The sequence below is a fragment of the Salvelinus alpinus genome, chromosome 37 (genome assembly GCF_045679555.1).
Source record: "Salvelinus alpinus chromosome 37, SLU_Salpinus.1, whole genome shotgun sequence".
NCBI classification, from domain to species: domain Eukaryota; kingdom Metazoa; phylum Chordata; class Actinopteri; order Salmoniformes; family Salmonidae; genus Salvelinus; species Salvelinus alpinus.
This window is the reverse complement of record NC_092122.1, coordinates 13,374,871-13,401,909: the sequence shown is the minus strand read 5'-3', so window position 1 is coordinate 13,401,909 and position 27,039 is coordinate 13,374,871. Positions and strand designations below refer to the sequence as shown.

At 42.5% G+C, this 27,039-nt stretch overlaps 1 protein-coding gene across 3 annotated transcripts; it reads right to left on the bottom strand.

Annotated features, from left to right (window-relative positions):
- Positions 1-64: 64 nt before the first annotated feature.
- On the bottom strand, positions 65-26,564 carry igf1 (insulin-like growth factor 1). Of its 3 annotated transcripts, XM_071386020.1 has the most exons (5): positions 26,273-26,564; positions 24,605-24,764; positions 8,311-8,573; positions 5,762-5,797; positions 65-3,453 (listed from the first exon to the last, which is right to left on the bottom strand). In XM_071386020.1, the coding sequence occupies exons 1-5, from the start codon at positions 26,318-26,320 to the stop codon at positions 3,394-3,396; spliced, it is 567 nt and encodes a 188-aa protein (XP_071242121.1). In that variant the 5' UTR covers positions 26,321-26,564; the 3' UTR covers positions 65-3,393. The 3 variants fall into 3 exon arrangements, with proteins under 3 accessions (XP_071242121.1, XP_071242122.1, XP_071242123.1); XM_071386021.1 differs by lacking the exon at positions 5,762-5,797 and having other exon boundaries at positions 26,273-26,563; XM_071386022.1 differs by lacking the exon at positions 5,762-5,797 and having other exon boundaries at positions 8,392-8,573; positions 26,273-26,563.
- Between the last annotated feature and the right edge of the window lie 475 nt (positions 26,565-27,039).

Here is a 27,039-nt window from a genome sequence, read left to right as displayed (position 1 = left end):
AAAAGTGCCTGCAGAACATTCTGAGCATGACAAATGGTATGAAATAAGTGCCCAGACGTTGTCATAATGTTGACAAGTGGTTTATTCAGCAGGAATGGTGAACAATCTGTCAGTATTTAAACATTTTCTACAGAAGGCAATCGAGCACCAGAAATAACAATGCTGTAATTAAACAGTTTCTTAGATGATGGTGAGCTTTGGAATCCCATGGCAATCAATTCAAATGTTTTCCTATTCCAGAGCGCTTGATAGAGTCAAGTTCCTATATGTAATTCAAAATACAGTTTTCATTCCTGTTTGTGACATTGTATCTGCTAATTGTGAGATAAATGGTGACAAAGAATCAGTCAAAATAGTGTTTTGGGAGTCAGATAACTGGATTAAAAATCTAGATTCTATCACGCTCATAGCTTTACTCTGTTGCTGCCCCTCAAGAGGCCACCATTATTATCCTTTATGCCTGCATATTGACAGTCCCACAAAGTCCCACATGGTAAACTTCCATCTTCAGGTTTGTTTCAGGGAGAACTACACTCTTATAAAAAAGGTGCTATCTAGAACCTAAAAGAGTTCTTCGGCTGTCTCCATAGGAGAACCCGATGAAGAACCCTTTTTGGTTCCAGGTAGAACCCTTTTGGTTCTACGAAAAACCCTTTCCACAGAGGGGTCTACCTGGAACCCAAAATGGACAGCCGAAGCCTAAGAGTGTAGAACTGAACTGGGGTCAGTCTGACCAGCGTATGCCTCAGGGGATGAATGAAACCTACACTTGTATTACTCAAGCGGCATTAGCATAGCTGAACAGCTGATCAGATGGATGGAGACATCGATCAAATGTGATAGCTTATGATTGACAGTTGTCAGTTACCTCAACTGTCTTTCATTAAATACAAAGCTGACAATGCATGTTGAATTAGATTGTGTCTTAATTTAGCTGAGATCTTTGGTATCAGTCTGGTGATATGGTACTGAAGGACAATCGTGCTGATTGATTAAAACCACATACATGCATCTCTACCGAACGGTCAAATGGTATGCGGCCATAGAGGTCATCCTGGCTTTCAATTCACCTGACAATATCGTCCGTGGCTATATGTGAACAGACAAGATGGAGTCCTAATCTTAACCACTACATCGTATTGTATGTGGTGATGATTACAGCTGTGGGTTGCTGATAGATGTAAGGATATAAGTACCACATTAATACTTTAGGTCAGACTGTCATTTTAATATTTTTTTTGATAATTTCTATCCCATTTTATTGATGTCCAAATGCATCAACAGCCCAAAATTGTAAAAGGTTGTAATAAATAAAACGTGTTACTTTGTGGGGAGCTGAGAACCAGATCTGATTCGCTGTGTCACTTAAGCTCTTTAACACATGGGCATGGTTTTACAAAACAAATCATTCAACCTTAATCATACATATTTGTAAGCGTTAATGCCTTGGCTTTCTGATCATGGTGCGTTTACAAACATTTCGTTCAGGACAAACAAAAGTACACTATGACTTTTAACACCTTAATATTATTGAAGGATCACAGTTCACAGTGCTTTTTGTCAAGTTATTTGGCATAGGGATCTATATTGAGTAACAATAATTTAAAAACAGTAGAAAAAATAGCGTTTTGCCTTCTTGGGACCACAACATGATACTTTTTTTCCATGCATTCACAGATTTCACACAAAGACATTTGCACGCTTATACTACTACCTTATTGAAATTGCTTACAAATAAAAACACTATTAATAAAATGGTGGCCACAAGGCTGTGCAAAAGGGACGACCTCCAACGATAAGCTTTGCCATCTCTCTTTCTCTTCCTGTTTTAGCCCACCGTTGCAAGTAACAAACTACAAAATAGCACCATTATACAGTGGATAGGATTTTCTTAATACGGTTTTGCTATATGATACCATCATGTACAATGATAGTAGAAGAATGCATAGGATAACATAAATGGGAGTATTGGTTGATTATACACTGACAGAGGAGGAAGAGATGTGATGGGTTGTCAGGTTGCTGAAATGGTACATTAAGACTGTCAGGCATCCAGATTGTGCAAACAGCCATTACTCTCTGTAATCCTGACGCAAACACAGGAATTCTCAGAACATGGTCTGATGGAACCAGTGTGTGAACCTTGCTCACAGTAGCAGAGCTCTGAGTGGCTTAGCTACAAAACGGACTGTGTGTGTGTGTGCGCAGCATTTTTAAACTGCAGTCCTGTTTGCAGGTGTGTGTTTCTGTGTTTCTAACAGTATTTGAGTTGCATATCATTCACTTGAGTGAACTATATGTGTTGCTGTTCATTTTATCGCCTTTTTTAATGAAAAATCCATGCAGTCCATGTTCATACAGAAGAAGCAAAGGTCCCTCCCTAAGCTAACAAAATAAAAGAATGCAGGCCAAGTGAAATCAATCATTAATCGTCTTCCTGTAGCTGGCTATTTTTAGCGCCCCTCTGTCCTGTCCTCTGCATTAGAATCCATTTTTAATCAGACCACATATTATACCCAGAGAATCTACTGTGAGTCTTTACAAATTAAATATAAATTGAATCTCCTCAAAACTTTCTGTTTACAGTACAGAATATAATATTACTGTCAGTTTCACTAGAATGGCTTAGCAGTACAAGAAGATTGTATCATCAGAATAGGTCTCTGGTCATGTTGTTGCCTCAAAGCCAGGTTCTTATGTTATGGTTGCATGTAATACTCTTATTGTCTGTTGAAGCAGACAATAGTAAATAAATAGCCTTAATGAAACACGTGACAACTGTGAAATCATCTTTTGGCCAGAACTGACTGAAGCTGAAATAACGTTCTATTGAGGTTCTAATATATTTTCAAAGCAGTGGTTGTTAGATGAGAATGGGTGGGTTATTTATCCAATAGCCCGACTACTTTGCATGGCCCAACCTCTCAGTGTAAAGCTTCAACTCTTTCAGAGTTCAGGTAAAGAGGATGAACCATTGGCTCCCATAGACAGACAGGTAAAACATGTCTGCTGGCTGCCTTCCTATTGGCTGTATGTAACACAGCCTATCAGAGGCCACCAGGGACACTATAGCTCAGCTCACACATGGAGGTATAAGAAGAAGAAGCTCTTTGATGTGTAAGCAGCTAAACTAGTCTGTTACATTGGTTTGACATGGAATATAATTCCTTCCAATATGAAATGGTGCAGTGTATAAAATAATCAAAATACCTCTCATATAACCCCAGCACTTTAACTCTCAGCTAGAGACATTACACACAAAGCTTATTACCATTAGCTTAGTACCATTATCCACCTTTTGTTGTTTTACAGTGAACCATTCCACAGGGGCACCAGGTAAGGGCACACCCTTCTCTCATCCCTGTCCGCCTGTCCGTTAGCTTCTGTCTTCTTCTACATTCGGTAGTTCCTTCCCCCTGTGTTTCCTCGACTTGAGTTCTTCTGATGTACCTCCTGAAAAGGGTGGAGGGGGAACAGATTTTTAGGAGGAGAAACATTAGATAAGTGGATTAGGAGAGTGGGGAAAAAACAGCTTTGGGTCAAAACCCAGTGCCTGTGTCTAGAACAACACAGCTGTACAATTAATGGATGATGATTTCATAACCTTTTGCTATAGTGAAAGAGCCACAAACAGTACAGTATCGAGTATCCTCCCTACCAGAGCTGATAGGTCATATTTAAACCACAAGCCACCAGAGCGGCACTGACATTCAACACACTGTCCCTCTGCACATGAATACATTAATGTGATTATATGCATGCCGTTACCCTCTGTAACTAGCATGCCACAAATCTGTTGCAATCTGAGGACCAGGGTTTCAGCACAAAATGTACAGTATGAAAGTAGAATCTGTCTGGGAGAGAGAGTGCCATGGGTCTACCACAAAAACCACTTAGTCCTCCGCCCCTTCGCTAATGGCTTTCTTTTTTAAGAGGAGAGTTGTAAAATGCACCAAGTCCAAGCTTAAAAGGATGACATGGACACACAGGTGGAATTGGGAAACTAAGGGAGAGGAAAGAAACATTTCTTCTGGTTGGGTTGACTACTTTGGTTGGACTGGGCTTGATTACTAATTAAATTCTGTGCTTGCATTTCCTTCCCTCTCACAAAAAGGTCAATATATGCTGACTGTATTCTGTTGTAACCTGGCCAAGGAGTCATTGATTTTGTATCTACTAAACAAAGGTATAAACAGCTACGTATAACAATGACAAGTATGCATCACATATGATGGTAGTCATGGCACCAATCATGGCATGCTATATTCTATACTGAACAAAAATATAAACACAACATGTAAAGTATTGGTCATGAGCTGAAATAAAAGATCCCAGACATTTTCCATATGCACAAAAAGCGTATTTCTCTCACATTTGGCCCACAAATTTGTTTACATCCCTGTCAGTGATAATTTCTCCTTTGCCAAGATAATCCATCCACCTGACAGGTGTGGCATATCAAGAAGCTGATTAAACAGCATGATCATTACACAGGTACACCTTGTGCTGGGGACAATAAAAGGCAACTCTAAAATGTGCAGTTTTGTCACACAACACAATGCTACAGATGTCTCAAGTTTTGAGGGAGCTTGCAATTGGCATGCTGACTGCAGGAATGTTCACCAGAGCTGTTGCCAGAGAGTTGAATGTTAATTTCTCAAATTCTTTCGCTTTAGAGAATTTGGCAGTGTGTCCAACCGGCATCACAACCGCAGACCACGTGTAACCACGCCAGCCCAGGACATCCATATCTGGCTTCTTCACCTGCGGCCACCCGGACAGCTGATGAAACTGTGGGTTTGCACAACCGAAGAATTTATGCACAACTGTCAGAAACCATCTCAGGGAAGCTCATCTGCGTGCTCTTCGTCCTCACCACGGTCTTGACCTGGCTGCAGTTTGGCATTGTAACCGACCTCAGTGGTCAAATGATCACCTTCGATGGCCATTGGCACGCTGGAAAAGTGTGCTCTTCACAGATGAATCCCGGTTTCAACTGTACTGGGCAGATGGCAGACAGTGTGTATGGCGATGTGTGGGTGAGCGGTTTGCGCTGATGTCAACGTTGTGAACAGAGTTCCCCATGGTGGCGGTGGAGTTATGGTATGGGTAGGCATAAGCTACGGACACAATTCCCTTTTATTGATGGCAATTTGCATAGAGATACCGTGACGAGATCCTGAGGCCCATTGTCGTGCCATTCATCTGCCGCCATGACCTCATGTTTCAGCATGATAATCTATGGCCCCATGACGCAAGGATCTACACAATTCCTGGAAGCTGAAAATGTCCCAGTTCTTCCATGGCCTGCATACTCACAAGACATGTCACCCATTGAGCATGTTTGGGATGCTCTGGATTGACGTGTACCACAGCATGTTCCAGTTCACGCCAATATCCAGCAACTTCGCACAGCCATTGAAGAGGAGTGGGACAACATTCCACAGGGCACAATCAACAGCTTGAACAACTCTACGAGAAGGAGATGTGTCGCGCTGCGTGAGGCAAATGTTGGTCACATCAGATACTGACTGGTTTTCTGATCCACACCCCTACCTTTTCTTTAGGATATCTTTATTCCCAGTCATATGATATCCATAGATTAGGGCCTAATTTATTTATTTAAATTGACTTATTTCCTTATATGAATTGTAACTCTTGAGTTAAGTCTTAGAAATTGTTGCATGTTGCGTTTATATTTTTGTTCTGTGTAGTTATAGTAGGAAAGTACCACTGCAGTAGTGAAGGACAAACAGCCTACCTTGCAAGATGTGTGACTATGCCCAGATAAAGGTTTCTGTCAGGAAAAATAATAAAACCGTTCAGATATGACACATTTGCTTTCCATTGTGGTAGTTTATTGTCCACAATGGAATAGTTAGCCACTCTCTAAGGGGTAAAAGTAAGTTATTGGTGTTTTCTGTCCTCATCATCAAGACTTAGCCTTAACGTCTTAACTTGGAGTGCATGCTCTGGAAAAATCCTGACACACAGTGTCTTCGGAAATTATTCAGACACCTTGACTTTTTCCAAATTTTGTTACGTTACAATCTGTAACAACGTGTGTGTAGGTGGCAGGGAAGTTAGGCGCAGGAGAATCGAACTTGGTATAAATGGAGTTGTTTAATAAACTTAACAAAAAACTCCAAAACCAAAATACAACATAAATAAAAGTGGGTACAAGAACCTGTCGCGCACCAATACATAATACACGAACATACAAACAAACAATCTCCGACAATGACATGATGGGAAACAGAGGGTTAAATACACAACATGTAATTGATGGGATTGGAAACAGGTGTGAAGGAAGACAAGACAAAACCAATGGAAAATGAAAAATGGATCAGTGATGGCTAGAAGATCGGTGACGTCGACCGCCGAACACCGCCCGAACAAGGAGCGGGACCGACTTCGGCTGAAGTCGTGACACAATCTTATTTTAAAATGTATTAAATAAAAAAATGTCCTCCGCAATCTACACACAATACGCCTTAATGACAAAGCAAAGACAGCCTTTTAGAAATGTTTGCAAATTCATCCAAAATTAAAAACAGAAATACCTTATTTACATAAGTATTCAGACCCTTTGCTATGAGACTCGAAATTGAGCTCAGATGCATCCTGTTTCCATTGATCATCCTTGAGATGTTTCTACAACTTGATTGGAGTCCACCTGTGGTAAATTCAATTGATTTGGACATGATTTCGAAAGGCACACACCTGTCTACACAAGGTCCCACAGTTGACAGTGCATGTCAGAGCAAAAACAAAGCCATGAGGTCAAAGGAATTGTCCGTAGAGCTCCGAGACAGGGTTGTGTTGAGGCACAGATCTGGGGAAGGGTACCAAAAAATGTCTGCAGCATTGAGGGTCCCCAAGAACCTTCAATGCTCCCGAGTGGCGCAGCGGTCAAAGGCACTGCATCTCAGTGCTAGAGGCGTCACTACAGACCCTGGTTCGGTCCCAGGCTGTTTCACAATTGACCTTGATTGAGAGTCCCATAGGGCGGCGCACAATTGGCCCAGCGTCGTCCGGGTTAGGGGAGGGTTTGGCCAGGGTAGGCCGTCAGTGTAAAATAAGTATTTGTTCTTAACTGACTTGCCTAGTTAAATAGAATTATTTAAATAAGAACACAGTGGCCTCCATCATTCTTAAATGGAAGAAGTTTGGAACCAGCAAGACTCTTGTTAGAGCTGGCTGCCCGGCCAAACTAAGCAATAGGGGGAGAAGGGCCTTGGTCAGGGAAGTGACCAAGAACCTGATGGTCACTCTGACAGAGCTCTAGAGTTCCTCTGTGGAGATGGGAGAACCTTCCAGAAGGACAACTATTTCTGCAGCACTCCACCAATCAGGTATAGTGGCCAGATGGAGGCCACTCCTCAGTAAAAGGCACATGACAGCCATCTTGGAGTTTGCCAAAAGGCACCTAAAGACTCACAGATCATGAGATACATGATTGGGCTGATGAAACTAAGATTGAACTCTTTGGCATGAATGCCAAGCGTCACGTCTGGAGGAAATCTGGCACCAACCCTACGGTGAAGCATGGTGGTGGCAGCATCATGCTGTGGGGATTTTTTTCAGCGGCATGGACTGAGAGACTAGTCAGGATCAAGGCAAAGATGAACGGAACAAAGTACAGAGAGATCTTTGATGAAAACCTGCTACAGAGTGCTCAGGATCTCAGACTGGGGTGAAGGTTCATCTTCCAACAGGACAACGACCCTAAGCACACAGCCAATACAACACAGGAGTGGCTTCAAGACAAGTCTCTGAATGTCCTTGAGTGGCCCAGCCAGAGCCCAGACTTGAACCCGATCGAACATTTCTGAAGAGACCTGAAAATAACTGTGCAGCCACGCTCCGCATCCAACCTGACAGAGCTTGAGAGGATCTGCAGAGAAGAATGGGAGAAACTCCCCAAATACAGGTGTGCCAACCTTGTAGTGTCATACCCAAGAATACTCGTGGCTGTAATCGCCACCAAAGGTGCTTCAACAAAGTACTGAGTAAAGGGTCTGAATAGTTATGTAAATGTGATATTTTTAGTTTCATATTTAATTTTGGGGTATTTTGTGTAGATTAATGAGGGAAAAAAACGATTTAATGAATTTTATAATAAGGCTGTAACGTAACAAAATGTGGAAAAAGTAAAGTGGTCTGAATATTTTCTGAATGCACTGTATGATCTAACAATCAAATATACTGAAAGACCCACTACAATGTTCTATATCTATGTCCATTCTGTTTCGCTGATGTCAACTGTGTATGCTCTTATAATGTATATCTGTTTGGTGCTGTGCTCACCTTCTTGGTTTTTGTCTTGTCTGGGTGCTGTGCTGTCCTACGCTCTGTGCCTCTGTCCACGTTTTGCACTGCAGTACTAACCTTAGGTGTTCTTGGCATGTCTGTGTGGCGCTGTGCGCGCACAGAGCGAGCTGCCTTGCCAGACTTGACAGGGGCACAGTACATTTCGAGCCGCCGCAGCTCGCAACTCTGGAAGCAGCACTCGTCCACAATACCACGGTTATGTGACCGCCGTGAACTGGGGCCATACCCCGTTGGTTTACCTGGAGAGACAGAAAGAAGAATTTGTGTTACTACATGTGAAGGCGTAAAGAGCATGTAGAGAGCATGCAAAAATCATGCAAAGAGCATGCAGAGAGCATGTAAAGAGCAAGGATAGCTGTTTTTCCAGATTGTTCTGTAAGTAAATAAAAAAGATAACTGAAGAAAGCTTGTTGTTTATGTTTATACATTTTGGACTTCCGTGTATGTTTGTCTTCGTGTTATAGGTCGAAGTTAAACGTTGAGGTAAAGGTAGAGGTTATAGGCATGTTAAGTGTTGTGTCACGGGTGTGTTAAGTCAACCACAGGTGCTTTTAAAGAGCCAATGGAATCATATACAACATAACCCATTACAGTCTTGGATATGGACCAACTTCTTTAGTGCAGATGTCCTGGAAGGTCTTATATCTGTGAGCTGAATTAATCCAAAGAGCAGTAATCATTTGTGGCTGTGCGCCAGGCCCTGGGCCCTGTAATAGCTGAGTGCTAACGGCCAGGTTGTGGACTTGATTATTCTGATATATGGACAGCGTTAATATCATTGATTTCTTCACTGCAAAATGTACAGGGTATCGCATTGCACTGTGCGGACTCTTTTTGGCAGCCGTGCGGCAGTAAAAAAGGTCACGGTCACCGTAACATTGAGAATATCACGTTCGGACGTTTTAGACCCATTAGGCCAAACCTCAACCCCTCGGGGCCCATCAGCCTGCAGAGAAAGCAGGCCCAGGTCTAAGCCACACCCTCTGGCGGCCTGGTTGGTCGTTTCATTCACATTTTCACCTGGCAACCCAGCAGCCCTTTATTACTAACAATCTCAGAGCCAGTTAAACTCTGGATACTGTGGATGCTGTTACAATGCAGCCATGCTGTTGTTTACTAACAACTATATGGCTTTCCTGAGACACGACGAGACTCATATGGTTTCCATGTGTTCGATATCAGTCCATTCACTACATTCCAGCCATTATTATTAGTCGTCCAACCCTCACCAGCCTCCTGTGGTGCAAAGCCAGAGAGGCTCACTTGGAGGTCTGGTGCTCTTCAGTATGAATTGGAATCTGAGCACTTCTCTGAGAACCCAAGTCACCTTCTACAGTGATGTGAGTGGAAGGAAGGAGGAAGTTAGGAGTTGCTTTGACACCTGAATGCCAACAGCTTTCGACTCCCTCTCTCCAAACCCACTTTCTTTCAGTGGCCTTTAAAAAAATATCCCACTCTCCATTTACAATTCCCCGCTCACCTCGGGCAATATAGCCTTTTCCCTGTTACCAAATGAAATAATAATAATGTAATATGGCATTTACAAGGAGGAAATGCCTTTCCCTTTCAGAGTTAATTGCTCTTGGCCTGGGAGCCTGCCAGTGCTGACAAAGTGCATTAACTTCTGCTCTATGCCTTCCTTATCTTGACAATGTTGTTTTGAACAGAGAGGAGCTCCAATTCAGAAACAGATGCATCTCTCCACAGTTCTCAGTCAGGACCCTGGGTACAGTGTGAAGAAAGATTATGGAGGTAGTTGTACTGTGTGTGAGAGAACACTGATCTCAAGTCAGATGATGAGATACAGTGTGTGTTTGTGGATAGTTGAAGGTGAGAGGGTTCTATACTGGCTAAAAGATTGAAGGTGAGAGGGTTATATACTGGCTAAAAGGTTGAAAGTAAGAGGATTCTATACTGGCTAAAAGGTTGAAGGTGAGAGGGTTCTATACTGGCTAAAAGGTTGAAGGTGAGAGGGTTCTATACTGGCTAAAAGGTTGAAAGTATGAGGGTTCTATACTGGCTAAAAGGTTGAAGGTGAGAGGGTTCTATACTGGCTAAAAGGTTGAAAGTAGGAGGGTTCTATACTGGCTAAAAGGTTGAAAGTAAGAGGGTTATATACTGGCTAAAAGGTTGAAGGTGAGAGGGTTCTATACTGGCTAAAAGGTTGAAAGTAAGAGGGTTATATACTGGCTAAAAGGTTGAAGGTGAGAGGGTTCTATACTGGCTAAAAGGTTGAAGGTGAGAGGGTTCTATACTGGCTAAAAGGTTGAAGGTGAGAGGGTTCTATACTGGCTAAAAAGTTGAAAGTAAGAGGGTTCTATACTGGCTAAAAGGTTGAAGGTGAGAGGGTTCTATACTGGCTAAAAGGTTGAAGGTGAGAGGGTTCTATACTGGCTAAAAGGTTGAAAGTGAGATGGTTCTATATTGGCTAAAAGGTTGAAAGTAAGAGGGTTCTATACTGGCTACAATGTTGAAAGTAGGAGGGTTCTATACTGGCTAAAAGGTTGAAGTTGAGAGGGTTATATACTGGCTAAAAGGTTGAAGGTGAGAGGGTTCTATACTGGCTAAAAGGTTGAATGTAAGAGGGTTATATACTGGCTAAAAGGTTGAAGGTGAGAGGGTTCTATACTGGCTAAAAGGTTGAAGGTGAGAGGGTTCTATACTGGCTAAAAGGTTGAAGGTGAGAGGGTTCTATACTGGCTAAAAGGTTGAAGGTGAGAGGGTTCTATACTGGCTAAAAGGTTGAAAGTAGGAGGGTTCTATACTGGCTAAAAGGTTGAAGGTGAGAGGGTTCTATACTGGCTAAAAGGTTGAAAGTAGGAGGGTTCTATGCTGGCTAAAAGGTTGAAAGTAAGAGGGTTATATACTGGCTAAAAGGTTGAAGGTGAGAGGGTTCTATACTGGCTAAAAGGTTGAAAGTAAGAGGGTTCTATACTGGCTAAAAGGTTGAAAGTAAGAGGGTTCTATACTGGCTAAAAGGTTGAAAGTAAGAGGGTTCTATACTAGCTAAAAGGTTGAAGGTGAGAGGGTTCTATACTGGCTAAAAGGTTGAAGGTGAGAGGGTTCTATACTGGCTAAAAGGTTGAAAGTAGGAGGGTTCTATACTGGCTAAAAGGTTGAAGGTGAGAGGGTTCTATACTGGCTAAAAGGTTGAAAGTAGGAGGGTTCTATACTGGCTAAAAGGTTGAAAGTAAGAGGGTTATATACTGGCTAAAAGGTTGAAGGTGAGAGGGTTCTATACTGGCTAAAAGGTTGAAAGTAAGAGGGTTCTATACTGGCTAAAAGGTTGAAAGTAAGAGGGTTCTATACTGGCTAAAAGGTTGAAAGTAAGAGGGTTCTATACTGGCTAAAAGGTTGAAGGTGAGAGGGTTCTATACTGGCTAAAAGGTTGAAGGTGAGAGGGTTCTATACTGGCTAAAAGGTTGAAGGTGAGAGGGTTCTATACTGGCTAAAAGGTTGAAGGTGAGAGGGTTCTATACTGGCTAAAAGGTTGAAGGTGAGAGGGTTCTATACTGGCTAAAAGGTTGAAAGTAAGAGGGTTCTATACTGGCTAATAGGTTGAAGGTGAGAGGGTTCTATACTGGCTAAAAGGTTGAAGTTGGGAGGGTTCTATACTGGCTAAAAGGTTGAAAGTAAGATGGTTCTATATTGGCTAAAAGGTTGAAAGTAAGAGGGTTCTATACTGGCTACAATGTTGAAAGTAGGAGGGTTCTATACTGGCTAAAAGGTTGAAGTTGAGAGGGTTCTATACTGGCTAAAAGGTTGAAGGTGAGAGGGTTCTATACTGGCTAAAAGGTTGAAGGTGAGAGGGTTCTATACTGACTAAAAGGTTGAAAGTAAGAGGGTTCTATACTGGCTAAAAGGTTGAAGGTGAGAGGGTTCTATACTGGCTAAAAGGTTGAAGTTGGGAGGGTTCTATACTGGCTAAAAGGTTGAAAGTAAGATGGTTCTATATTGGCTAAAAGGTTGAAAGTAAGAGGGTTCTATACTGGCTACAATGTTGAAAGTAGGAGGGTTCTATACTGGCTAAAAGGTTGAAGTTGAGAGGGTTCTATACTGGCTAAAAGGTTGAAAGTAAGATGGTTCTATATTGGCTAAAAGGTTGAAAGTAGGAGGGTTCTATACTGGCTACAAGGTTGAAAGTAGGAGGGTTCTATACTGGCTAAAAGGTTGAAAGTAAGATGGTTCTATATTGGCTAAAAGGTTGAAAGTAGGAGGGTTCTATACTGGCTACAAGGTTGAAAGTAGGAGGGTTCTATACTGGCTAAAAGGTTGAAGTTGAGAGGGTTCTATACTGGCTAAAAGGTTGAAAGTAGGAGGGTTCTATACTGGCTAAAAGGTTGAAGTTGAGAGGGTTCTATACTGGCTAAACGATTGAAGGCGAGAGGGTTCTATACTGGCTAAAAGGTTGAAAGTGAGAGGGTTCTATACTGGCTAAAAGGTTGAAAGTAAGATGGTTCTATACTGGCTAAAAGGTTGAAAGTAAGAGGGTTCTATACTGGCTACAAGGTTGAAAGTAGGAGGGTTCTATACTGGCTACAAGGTTGAAAGTAGGAGGGTTCTATACTGGCTAAAAGGTTGAAAGTAAGAGGGGTCTATACGGCTAAAAGGTTGAAGGTGAGAGGGTTCTATACTGGCTAAAAGGTTGAAAGTAAGAGGATTCTATACTGGCTAAAAGGTTGAAGGTGAGAGGGTTCTATACTGGCTAAAAGGTTGAAAGTAAGATGGTTCTATATTGGCTAAAAGGTTGAAAGTAAGAGGGTTCTATTCTGGCTAAAAGGTTGAAAGTAAGAGGGTTCTATACTGGCTACAATGTTGAAAGTAGGAGGGTTCTATACTGGCTACAAGGTTGAAAGTAAGAGGGTTCTATACTGGCTAAAAGGTTGAAAGTGAGAGGGTTCTATACTGGCTAAAAGGTTGAACGTAAGAGGATTCTATACTGGCTAAAAGGTTGAAGGTGAGAGGGTTCTATACTGGCTAAAAGGTTGAAAGTAAGAGGGTTCTATATTGGCTAAAAGGTTGAAAGTAGGAGGGTTCTATACTGGCTACAAGGTTGAAAGTAGGAGGGTTCTATACTGGCTAAAAGGTTGAAGTTGAGAGGGTTCTATACTGGCTAAAAGGTTGAAAGTAGGAGGGTTCTATACTGGCTACAAGGTTGAAAGTGAGAGGGTTCTATACTGGCTAAAAGGTTGAAGGTGAGAGGGTTCTATACTGGCTAAAAGGTTGAAGTTGAGAGGGTTCTACACTGGCTAAACGGTTGAAGGTGAGAGGGTTCTATACTGGCTAAAAGGTTGAAAGTGAGAGGGTTCTATACTGGCTAAAAGGTTGAAAGTAAGATGGTTCTATACTGGCTAAAAGGTTGAAAGTAGGAGGGTTCTATACTGGCTACAAGGTTGAAAGTAGGAGGGTTCTATACTGGCTAAAAGGTTGAAAGTAAGAGGGGTCTATACGGCTAAAAGGTTGAAGGTGAGAGGGTTCTATACTGGCTAAAAGGTTGAAAGTAGGAGGGTTCTATACTGGCTAAAAGGTTGAAAGTAAGAGGGTTCTATACTGGCTAAAAGGTTGAAAGTAGGAGGGTTCTATACTGGCTACAAGGTTGAAAGTAGGAGGGTTCTATACTGGCTAAAAGGTTGAAAGTAAGAGGGTTCTATACTGGCTAAAAGGTTGAAGGTGAGAGGGTTCTATACTGGCTGAAAGGTTGAAAGTAAGAGGGTTCTATACTGGCTAAACGGTTGAAGGTGAGAATGTTCTATACTGGCTAAAAGGTTGAAGGTGAGAGGGTTCTATACTGGCTAAAAGGTTGAAGATGAGAGGGTTCTATACTGGCTAAAAGGTTGAAAGTAAGAGGGTTCTATACTGGCTAAAAGGTTGAAAGTAAGAGGGTTCTATACTGGCTAAAAGGTTGAAAGTAAGAGGGTTCTATACTGGCTAAAAGGTTGAAAGTAAGAGGGTTCTATACTGGCTAAAAGGTTGAAAGTAAGAGGGTTCTATACTGGCTAAAAGGTTGAAAGTAAGAGGGTTCTATACTGGCTAAAAGGTTGAAAGTAAGAGGGTTCTATACTGGCTAAAAGGTTGAAAGTAAGAGGGTTCTATACTGGCTAAAAGGTTGAAGGTGAGAGGGTTCTATACTGGCTAAAAGGTTGAAGGTGAGAGGGTTCTATACTGGCTAAAAGGTTGAAAGTAAGATGGTTCTATACTGGCTAAAAGGTTGAAAGTAAGATGGTTCTATACTGGCTAAAAGGTTGAATGTGCTGCAGTGGACAGCAGGAATAGTTGATTCAGCAGGCAAGGTGCTCTAAGTCTCTACAAAGAGATAGTTCTCACCCAAGGTCTATGTCCAGGTCAACAAGACCAATCATTGTTTTGAGGATTTGACCACCACTATGTATTCTAAAGGTAATCAGGCCATGTTATAGCCTCCTTACAATGAGAACTGCACGTGCAATACACCAGTTTTCACTTTGAGAATGAAAGGTAGCAGGTCTCATTGTTTGAAGACTATTTGGGGATTTTCATAACTTCATCTCTCTTTGTGTCCTCAGCTGGGCCCAGTTAAAGATGCACTCTAACTGTTGTATAATTTCAGCCAGTAGTTTTGAAAGTGGCGCTCACGAGCCAAAACGGGTCCCTGTGTTTTGTGTACTACGTCATTCAATTGTGTTGGGCGGCAGGTAGCCTAGCGGCTAAAGTATTTTGACCAGTAACCGAAAGGTCACTGGTTTGAATACCTGAGTCGACAAGGTTAAACATCTGTTTGTGCCCTTGAGCAAGGCACTTAAACCTAATTTGCTCCAGGTGTGCCGTGCTACTATGGCTTACCCTGTAAAACAACACATTTCACTGAACCTATCCAGTGTATGTGACAATACATTTAAAAATATATTTTACTATGTCATCCATTTTGTTTGATATGTTACGAATTTTGCAATTCATCTGATATCATCCGAATTTTGCAATTTGTTTGATATGTTACAAATCCAATTCATGCTATTTTTTTTGCTTAAGATCGCGGAGTGCATCTTTAATGGCATGTTTACTGAATGGCATGTTGTAATTAAGCCAGAATAAACCTTGATCAATTGTCACTTAACCATTGTTGCTGACGTGTAACAAGGAATTTTCATGACGAGGGAAGCCTTCTTGCGAGGCCGAGTTTGTGATTATTCAATCAGACAGGTTGTATTGTGAGCCAGGAGTCGACTGTGCTGGCCCTGTTTTCCAATCCCTCCCAATAAAGCCCTCCAAATGAACATCCGCTATTATTCTCAAAATAACCTGTAACCTTCTGAACAAACAGCTGGAGAGGAGAAAAATCATCTGGATGCAGATTTTAACATGTATTAGAATCAGCTGTAGCTGGTTTTAAAAAGCAGAAAGCATCAGTAATCAGGTGGAATAGGTTTTGGAAAGTTTTAAGTGCCACGTTTCAAGGGATCACTGACTGTAATCCGCCGTGAACAAAGAGTTGGTGTCCTGTGTGCTGTTGTCGTAAACAAACTCAGAAAAACCACCTTCTCCTGCCTGCCGTGTGGTGTGGACATCCAGCCCGGTGGATGGTGTGAGAAACAGGCTGTTTGAGAAGGGGGATCCGTGGTGATTGGTAAAGGCTATTGTTTTGGAGTTTGGTTGCAGCGATTCAGGGCAGATTAGTGGTAGGCTACACATCTTCTGTTTGTGTCACTGTGTCATAGACAGACACCCACTACAGATTAGGGTGAAGTTTTGTTTTGGTGTTGTGTGTTGTTGCACACATCTATTGGATGGAAGGGGGGCCCATTTCCCCCCTTTTTGTAGGGTGAATGAGGGCGAATAGATTCGACTGAGATCTAAGCGCTGCATAACAATTGTTTGGCTGCATGACTTGAAAGAAGGAATGTCTACAACTCTGTAATGCTCCCCAGTGGTTTATTAAGATGCACACAAAACAATGTTTTGATCCCACTGCGATCTTTGTCAGGTCAGTCGACAATGTCTTAGCTGAAGAGCAAGGCAGCCTGTTTAGATCAACCTGACTGAGCAGCACACAAGCTAGAGGGACCTTTTGGTCAAGCAGCATTGACCTTTTGGCAGTAGTGCCATAACAGCAGAGAGGCATGGGTACAAATATAAACCATACCTTTAACTACCACTATTGTGCGCATGATCATGCTCAAGTTACTATTATATTTTATTTGTCATGTACAGTGCATTCGTGAAGTATTCAGACCCCTTCCCTTTTTCCACATTCTGTTACGTTACAGCCTTATTCTAAAATGGATTAAATTAATAAAAATCCTCATCAATTTACACACAATACCCCATAATGACAAAGCGACCATAATTATATCCTCCTGATTCCTGCTTACAAGCTAAAATTAAAGCAGGAAGCAACAATGGCTCGGCCTATAAAAAAAGTGGTCAGATGAAGCAGATGCTAAACTACAGGACCGATGTGAGTAAGACCTTTAAACAGGTCAACATTCACATGGTCGCTGGGTTTGACGGATTAACAGGACGTGTGATCCGGGCATGTGCTGACCAACTGGCAGGTGTCTTCACTAACATTTTCAACATGTCCCTGATTGGGTCTGTAATACCAACATGCTTCAAGCAGACCACCATAGTCCCTGTGCCCAATAGCACTAAGGTAACCTGCCTAAATGACTACAGACCCGTAGCACTCACGTTCATAGCCATGAAGTGCTTTGAAAGGCTGGTAATGGCCCACATTAACACCATTATCCCAGAAACCCCAGACCCACTCCAATTTGCATACCGCTCAAACAGATCCACAGATGATGCTATCTCTATTGCACTCCACACTGACCTTTCCCACCTGGACAAAAGGAACACCTACGTGAGAATTCTATTCATTGACTACAGCTCAGCGTTCAACACCATAGTGCCCTCAAAGCTCATCACTTAGCTAAAGATCCTGGGACTAAACACCTCCCTCTGCAACTGGATCCTGGACTTCTTGACGGGCCGCCCCCCAGGTGGTGAGGAACACATCTGCCACTCTGATCCTCAACACTGGAGCCACTCAGGGATGCGTGCTCAGTCCCCTCCTGTACTCCCTGTTCACCCACGACTGCATGGCCATCCATGACTCTAACACCATCATTAAGTTTGTGGACGACACAACAGTGGTAGGCCTGATCACCGACAACAACGAGACAGCCAATAGAGTGGAGGTCAGAGACCTGGCCAGGTGGTGCCAGAATAACAACCTATCCCTCAACGTAATCAAGACAAAGGAGATGATTGTGGACTACAGGAAAAGGAGGACCGAGCACGCCCCCATTCTCATCGACAGGGCTGTAGTGGAGCAGGTTGAGAGCTTCAAGTTCCTTGCTATCCACATCACCAACAAACTAGAATGGTCCAAACACACCAAGACAGTCGTGAAGGGTGTACGACAAAACCTATTCCCCCTCAGGAGACTGAAAAGATTTGGCAGGGGTCCTCAGATCCTCAAAAGGTTCTACAGCTGCAACATCAAGAGCATCCTGACTTGTTGCATCACTGCCTGGTATGGCAACTGCTCGGCCTCCGACCGCAAGGCACTACAGAGGGTAGTGCGTACGGCCCAGTACATCAGTGAGGCTAAGCTGCCTGCCATCCAGGATCTCTACACCAGGCGGTGTCAGAGGAAGGCCCTAAAAATTGTCAAAGACCCAGCCAACCTAGTCATAGTCTGTTCTCTCTGCTACCGCATGGCAAGCGGTACCGGAGTGCCAAGTCTAGGACCAGAAGGCTTCTCAACCGCTTTAACCCCCAAGCCATAAGACTCCTGAACCCCCCCCCCCACCTTTTTACGCTGCTGCTACTCTCTGTTTATCATCTATGCATAGTCCCTTTAACTATACATTCATGTGCATATTACCTCAATTAGACCGACTAACCTGTGCCCCCACACGTTGGCTACCCGGATTATTTGCAGTGTGTCTCGCCACCCCCCACCCACCTACCCCCTCTTTTACGCTGCTGCTACTCTCTGTTTATCATCTATGCATAGTCACTTTAACTATACCTACATATTATTTCAATTAGCCTGACTAACCTGTGCCCCCGCACATTGACTCAGTACCTGTATATAACCTCGCTACTGTTATTTTCACTGTCATTTTACTGTTTTTTTTACATTTTATTTCTTTACTTATCTATTGTTTACGTAATACCTATTTTTACTTAAAAATTGCACTGTTGGTTCGGGCTTATAAGTAAGCATTTCACTGTAAGGTTGTTGTATTCGGCGCATGTGACAAATAAACTTTGATTTGAAAATAGTTTTTTAAAAATGTATTACATAAGTATACAGACCCTTTGCTATGAAACTCAAAATTGAGCTCAGGTACATCCTGTTTCCATTGATCATAATTGAGATGTTTCTACAACTTGATTGGAGTCCACCTGTGGTAAATTCAATTGATTGGACATGATTTGGAAAGGCACACACCTGTCTATATAAGGTCCCACAGTTGACAGTGCATGTCAGAGCAAAAACCAAGCCATGAGGTTGAAGATATTGTTCGTAGAGCTCTGAGACAGGATTGTGTTGAGGCACAGATTTGGGGAATGGTACCAAAACATTTCTGCAGCATTGAAGGTCCCCAAGAACACATTGGCCACCATCATTCTTAAATGGAAGAAGTTTGCAACCACCTCAAGAGTTCCGCTGAGAGATGGGAGAACCTTCCAGAAGGACAACCATCTCTGCAGCATTCCACCAATCAGGCCTTCATGGTTGAGTGGCCAGATGCAAGCAACTCCTCAGTAAAAGGCACATGAAAGCCTGCTTGGAGTTTGCCAAAAGACACCTAAAGGACTCTCAGACGTGAGAAATAAGATTCTCTGGTCTGATAAAACCAAGATTGAACTCTTTGGCCTGAATGCCAAGAGTCACATCTGGAGGAAACCTGGCACCATGCCTAAGGTGAAGCATGGTGGTGGCAGCATCATGCTGTGGGGATGTTTTTCAGCAGCAGGGACTGGGAGACTAGTCAGGACCGAGGGAAAGATAAACAGAGAGATCCTTGATGAAAACCTGCTCCAGAGCGCTCAGGACCTCAGACTGGGGTGAAGGTTCACCTTCCTACAGGACAACGACCCTAAGCACACAGCCAAGACAACGCAGGAGTGGCTTCGGGACAAGTCTCTGAATGTTCCTGAGTGGCCCAGCCAGAGCCCGGATTGAACCCGATCAAACATCTCTGGAAACCTGAAAATAGCTGTGCAGCAACGCTTCCCATCCAACCTGACAGAGCTTGAGAGGATCTGCAGAGAAGAATGGGAGAAACTCCCCAAATACAGGTGTGCCAACCTTGTAGCGTCATACCCAAGAAGACTCAAGGCTGTAATCGCTGCCAAAGGTGCTTCACCAAAGCACCGTGTAAAGGGTCTGAATACTTATGTAAATAGGATATTTCAGTTTAAAAATAAATACATTTGCAAACATTTCTAAAAAAAACAGTTTTTGCTTTGTCATTATGGGGTATTGTGTGTAGATTGATGAGGAAAAAAACATTTTATAATAAGTAGAACAAGTCAAGGGGTCTTAATACTTTCTGAAGTAAAAATATAAACGCAACATGCAACAATTTCAACGATTTTACTGAATTACAGTTCATATAAGGAAATCAGTCAATTGAAATAAATTCATTAGGATCTAATCTATGGATTTCATGACTGGGCAGGGGTTCAGCCATGGGTGGGCCTGGGAGTGCATAAGCCCACCCACTGTGGAGCCAGGCCCAGCCAATAAGAATGAGTCTTTCCCAAAAAAGGGATATATTAGACAGAAATACTCCTCAGTTTCATCATCTGTCCGGGTGGCTGGTCTCAGACAATCCCGCAGGGGAAGAAGGTCCTGGGCTGGCGTGGTTAGGCGTCTTATGGTAGAGAAATTAACATTCAATTATCTGGCAACAGCTCTGATGGACATTCCGGCATGCCAATTGCATGCTTCCTCAAAACTTGAGACATCTCTGGCATTGTCTTGTGTGACAAAACTGCAAATTTCAGAGTGGCCTTTTATTGTCCCCAGCACAAGGTGCACCTTTGTAATGATCATGCTGTTTGATCAGCTTCTTGATATGCCACACCTGTCAGGTGGATGGTTTATCTTGGCAAGAAGTAATGCTCACTAACAGGGATGTAAACAAATTTGTGCATAAAATTGGAGAGAAATAAGCTTTTTGTGCTAATGGAAATTTTCTGTGATCTTTTAATACAGTTCATGAAACCTTCGGACCAACACTTTACATGATTATTTTTGGTCAGTATATTTGAATGACTTCTAAGACAAAAGTCAAAGAGGCAGGCCACTCACTGCTCCATCCTGCTGCTTGGATAGAGCTATGCTGGAGACACTGCAGCACATAGCTCACATTCCTCAAACGAGTAAGGCTGTAAAGACAAGGCTCTCCTCCAGAGTGGGCACAGAAAGAATCTGAGTTTTACAGCCTCTCCGTGGTTAATAAAAAACAGTGAATTCTTGGAACCGGTGCAGCGCACTGCCTGTGGAGTATCAGGGAGTTTATGGTTTGTCGGGGTCTACGAAAGCTGCTATAGACCTGGAAACTACCTCTTTATCACTGGTACCACAAAGAGTTTATAGCCTAGCTAAATTTCCCTCACATTTTCAACTGAGGTTATGTCTGCTTTTAGGCAATTAAAAGCCAGTTTGTAAGAGCATTTAGGATCCTAACTCAGTGAGTTAGGGTCTCGTGGGATGGGATAGAATGGATGGGTCAGTCAGTTCAAAATAATGTGACATAGCAAGTTTGGCTAGCTCCGGCTAGTTACAGTCTAGGAACCATTTACCAGGGTTTAAGTTTCGGTTTTTGCACTAAGTAGAGGCCTCAGGTGAAACTGTAGGCTATAATAATGTGGGCACAATGTGTGCAATATCTGTACGAGTTCTTTATGGTCAAGCCTGGCCAACATCACCAATAGAACAGGTTTATTTCAACTCATTGTGTCTTGACTCCAAACTGACAGAACTCAAATCTAACATCCCCATCCTGTTGCTTTCATGAGAAGTCTCTTTGTTATGCAGAGTAGTTATTCAGTGAGGAGGGTCAACGTTCTCATTTCAGCACTCCATGGAAAAACAACACCTTTTCACAGTGACAAAGTGCACACAAAGTGCAAACAGGAGGCCTTTCTTTCTTTAGTGCTGAGTGCCTTCTGCTGAGTGTGTGTGTGTTTAGGTCCAGTGTATAAAACTAGAGAGGTGGGGAGGTGGAGGGGAGGGGGGCATCCTGATCATCCTGTAATCCCCCATAATCCCCAGCTGCTCCGGGACAAGGCCTAGCTGTGTGGGTAGTGAGGCTGATGTGTTGTTTACACGTTCTCCACTCTTCTACTCCAGCTGCTTCAAATAGAATAGACACAGAGAGACAAACAAGGCTGAGAAAGGATAGGATGGCTCATCAATGGCTGCTTAAAAGCAATTTACTCCCCTCCTCTGTTCCTAGTTCTGTTTAAACTACATGCTGTTGGGAGGGCGATGTCACAGTGCCAATCTGAATTCGTTTTCATCTCGACTATAAATGTATCTCATGTACAACTCTCTCTGAGCTAGTGGCTTATGACATGGCATTATGAGACAAAAAGGACAAGACTGGTTTGTCTATTGCCCTGTGTGGCTGAATCTCTGTGCCGTTTGCTGAATAGGTTAATCTCTGACCTTGACATGGTTCCTTCTGATTAAAATGTATATGACTAATACATTTCCGAATACTCCCAGCATCATCCACATTAGAGATTTGGTATATGCCATGGCATTGTATTTACGGAGTTACTAAGAGAAAGGTGGTGTGCCATAGAAGTCCTTTTTCTGCTCTGGAGTGTAGGTGCATTGTAGGGGTTCACTTTTAGACTGTGAGAGGAAATTCTTCAGAATAGTATAACTAGCTCCATCCAGAGTACATTACAGGAAGTGGGTGTGATCTAGAATAAAAGCTCAGGAAGAGTTGATTCATGTCTTCCAGAGAATCTACAGTACCCCACTGATCAGAGAATGTTCCTACCGATTTTCCTCACAATTTTCCTGTAGTCCAGTGTTCCTATTTGCAAACTGGGGTTACCCAGATTCTGTTCAAAAGACCCCCACGAAGACCAGATTCATGGTATGTCTGTATATCCACTCTACTCCACTCAACCCGGGAGGAGTTTGCCTGCTAAAGCATTACTAAGACAACTGAGGATTTCTAGGTCAGGCTAATAATTGGAAAAACTGACTACGCTTGTGGATTTAGTTTTTCTTCTTTAGACCACATTTTGTTTCAATAAAATATTTTTCCACCGAGTAGTATTTCACATTTCTGTCAAGGTAATGAAATATGAAGTCTTGAAATGCAAGTGCAGCTACTTTAGCAGTGACACGGTGGGTAAGGTGGATTGGCCCAGCGTCTCAGCCCGCAGAAAGCCCAGTGTCACTGCAACACTCTGGGGACACATCATCACTACGGTGGTTGCCAAGTTCAATATGGTGCAGCAGACTGGAGGGGAAGAGTTCAGCTCAGGAGCAGACCAGACCTGATGACCGCAGGGAGTTGTCACTCTTCCCAGTGCAAGAGACGACAGAGGCGAAAATGGATTATCCAGATATCTCACCTAAAGACTCATTGTTATACATGTGGTTCCATCTGACAGCAGGAGAGAGAGACATACTGTCCACACAGTGAGCCACCTGCTGTACATACCTCACCGTTCCTTTCCAGAAAGGATGGAGTGTGCCTGAAATGTCCTCGACTCAATGTACATTTTTTAACACGAGAACCAGGCATTGATGGATGGGCACTTTGCAGCTCAATGATCGCACAGTACAGTCTATAGTCACATGGAGCTATGCAGTCTAGTTCCAAACCAGGACAGATTGAATTCCCAGAGCCAGATAAGGTCTATCTGAGGTCTGTGAGTTCATGATTGGAATGATTTGCTGTTTTTGTCCATTGTTCGGTTCATCAATTAATTATCATAGAATAATCTTGTTCAAGATACAGTTATATTCCAAATACAAGATATGGCAGTGTGGCAAGTTCTGGCAACTCAAGATTCTATTCCATAGGCCATGTGAAATCCATTAAACACTCAGAGAACACATTAGCCCCTTTCACAGTCTCACATCATCAAATCTCCCAGAAAATCTCACACCTCATCAAAAGTCTTTACACATATGAAATATTTCATCAAGTTCACAGAAAAATTGTTATCACGCAATCAAACATTCTCAAATCTGTCACAACTAGTTTAAAAAAAACACCACCTCAAGAGAACTTTCAAAGTGGCATTCCACAGTACATGGTTGTGCGTTAGCTGAGAAACTACCATGATGTAATACAAGTCTGAATTAAATTCGGATTAAGTTGGAGCATAGAGCCTCTTTCAAGATGATTGACATCTCTGAGCTGTATTGATATGTCAATGTCAGTGATACGAAAAGATGGTGCACAATAATTGTTTAGCCTTGGAGAGGTGGTAAAGAGAGACTTGGCACTTGTATGTGCAGTGATTTCATTCAATGCCAACTAGGGACCCTCAAGGCACCACATTCAGTGTATGGCACTAATGAGCCAAACCACAACCTTTCTGAGTCCATGGTTCTAATGGGAAGAAGTAGTCCCCTGAGGGAAGGATCAGGGTACATGTCATAGGAACACTGGCTACTGCTGAGTGGGAGAACGCAACACCTTGACACAGCTCAGCACTGCCATATATTGCATGTTGTTCTGGCCTTTGTGCCTCCAATGGAAAATAGGAGATTTAAGTTCTGGATTCTTAGCGGATGGTTTTCTTTGGGTAGCTTTCCCCATTTCTGGTGGAAAAAGAGTTCACTGCAACATTTATGTCTTTCCCTTCTCCTTCTTACAGATAGTCAGCCTCAATTCCACTTAAAACCCCATCTCCATAGACCCGGCAGCCGTTTCAATGAGCATAATATACATATAGCTGTTTAACATCATTCTACACTTCATTTACCTCTCAGCAACCCCCAGAACCTCACTCCTGCTTCAAGGGCATTGCATCATGTGATAAGTCAGTAGTTCATCACAATCAGTTACAGAGACACAATATACATATAAGCATCAACTATTTCAAATCTGATAAGTCTACAGCTGAAATGTTTAATCGGAGTGCGGAAAAGGACAGCGGGAATGCTTATTAGAAAGTGAAGGCCAGATGAGAGAGATCTGATACTGTTTAATTTATAAGGTTGCGCATTAGCGCTTTGGGAGAATGGAGCAGCAGCAATCCTTTATAAATAAATAAAAGGTGCACTTACTGAAATAAAAGCCTCTCTCTCCACACACAAACTGCAGCGTGTCCACCAGCTCCGCCCCACACAGGGTCTCGGGCCCCGCCCCTGTTGCCGCCGAAGTCAGGGTTAGGACGCACAGCAGCAGTGAGAGGGTGTGGGTACAGGAGATACAGCACATCGCACTCTGTGTTCAATGGGGAGAAGGGCACAGTTAGTAGGGCATGGCAGGCAGAGAATGTCGTCAGTCTCACCGCCCATATCGTATTTCACCAGTGTCAGTATGACTTGGTGGCAGTGATTTCAAACGCCTTCACCAGCCTATTTCAACATCTTCGTCATTATCAGTTTTTACTATAGATTTGCGAAATATATAGCTAGGTTTTCTAATAGGTTCATAATAAGTGAAGGAACAGGTGTCTATGGAACCGTGACGTCCAAAACAATCACACCATTATAATAAAAGAGCCTACAATAATACCAGTCTATGAGTTTTGGTCACGATTTACGCACGACTTACGCACGTATGGCCCTTGAAGTTTATTAATCCTTACAAGCAAATTAGGATATATGGAGCGGTGACTGCACGAGCCGCTTCCTGAGGAGAGGGTGCTTTCCCGGTTCGAAGCTCATACACATCATTATCTTGTCTGTAGGCTATTTCACTGATAATATTCCTGCAGCCATCAGACAGTTATGTTTCACAACCCGATAATCAAACTTTTGGGGTGTCATAATAAAGAACAATTGCATAGGAATTAGTCACACAGAGAGATGGAGAGAGAGAGGTATGCATAAAACGAATGCATAAATCAATCAATGCGATAAGATATCTTTAAAATCATTTGTTTCCAAACAGTGGTTTATCTTCTTTAAGTAGGCTTAGTTTTAAGATAATGCAATGATGCCCTTGCTTTCTCTCATTCTCAGCTCCAAAAACGATCGTTCAGGACAGGAGCCACAGAGCCAAGGATCTTGCCTATCCAAACATGAAATGGAAAACGGTTCACGCGCCAAACCCAGCAGATGAAGCATAACGGGACAAATTTACATAATAAAGAGAATATACACAGGATTCATATACATCACAACCGCTACCACATAGTTATCCTGCCCAAAGGGCGCCTTCTTAGACGCCGTAAGCCCTTCCTTATTGTTTGTTTTCCTACAATCCAATGTGGTATCCAAATGCGGAGTCAGCAGAAATTACTTTGAAAGTTCAGTAACTTATGCAGCAGCATTCGTGGTTTATATTCATGGAAACGGCATCGGTCAGCGCGCAATGCGCAAACGTGTCGAAACTCATGCTGGAAACGCATTGAAACATCCACGCGAGTGTGTTAACTCATGCACGCAGACATGCCTAATAACCTTATCTGCGTAAAGTCAATGAAAGTAAATGTTATAGCTAGGCTACATATAATGTCTATGTGAAAACAGTCAAACATGCACTCACAGAAAATGCACGCAAATCTACCCGCTGACATGTTCTGATAGACATTTTGAAATAGTCTATAATAAAACCGATTTGTACCTTAAATCCCTGAACTAAAATCATCTGCTATAATCAAACATGGGTCTTTATTCATTTGTGCTTTGATACTGCAAATAAATCAGGTTGGTTCTTGCAACAACAACAACAAAAATTGTAAGTAAGGTAACAATCTGGTGTCAAAGGAAATGATTTAAAGTTACCTTGAAGACATCACATAAATGCCACTGAAAGAAATGACCGCTAGACATCCCCACGGGTCTCCGCACGACAAAGCCCAGCAAAAATGAACTTGTTTGAAGTCATTAAAAACAGTGAGAAAGAGGATAAGATGCAGGCAATGTCACATCTCAATATTCCGACTTTGTTCCATTGCGCAGGATCGTTTTGGAGAAGTGAGATTTAGCGAACTGGAGACGGATTTAGAGAGAAAATCCCTCACATGTATCTACATTACACAGACATTTTCAACAGGAAACAGCTGGGGCAGCATTTGCCTTCTCCTCATCCTAAGTTATTCATTAAGGATTTTGGGCACATATTCAAATAACGTCATCATTTATACTTTTCTTAGAATGGGATTGAATTTTGGTCTCTTTAAGTCTTGGACCCATACCACCCGCTCTTCTCAAAGCTTGTTACGTGTAGAAATCTCATGGATGAGTTGTTATTGGCATTGGAAAATATAATTATTGTCCACGAAGCTCGTGCGTAATTTATGTGCCTCATGTAGGCTATGTGTCTTCATATTCATCATCTATTGCATACATATCTATCTCTAACTTTTGATTTAGTGGGCTTATTCATCATCATGATTGAAATATTTTCATAAACTAGAATATTTGAGTGTTTATGTACAGTGCACACACAGTCAGCAGTTTTAATGGATAGCCTGCACATTGGTCTCGTTTTTCATACAATTCATATATGTTTATATTCATATATGTGAATATCACCCCTTACCTCAAAT

Bases quoted from the DNA above. Each gene is read 5' to 3' on its own strand.
- igf1 (XM_071386020.1), bottom strand. From the start codon at position 26,320: ATGTCTAGCGGTCATTTCTTTCAGTGGCATTTATGTGATGTCTTCAAG. The intron at 24,765-26,272 runs GTAACTTTAAAT...CATTGAACACAG, and splicing joins ATTTATGTGATGTCTTCAAG to AGTGCGATGTGCTGTATCTC. The intron at 8,574-24,604 runs GTAAGTGCACCT...CTGTCTCTCCAG, and splicing joins AGAGAGAGGCTTTTATTTCA to GTAAACCAACGGGGTATGGC.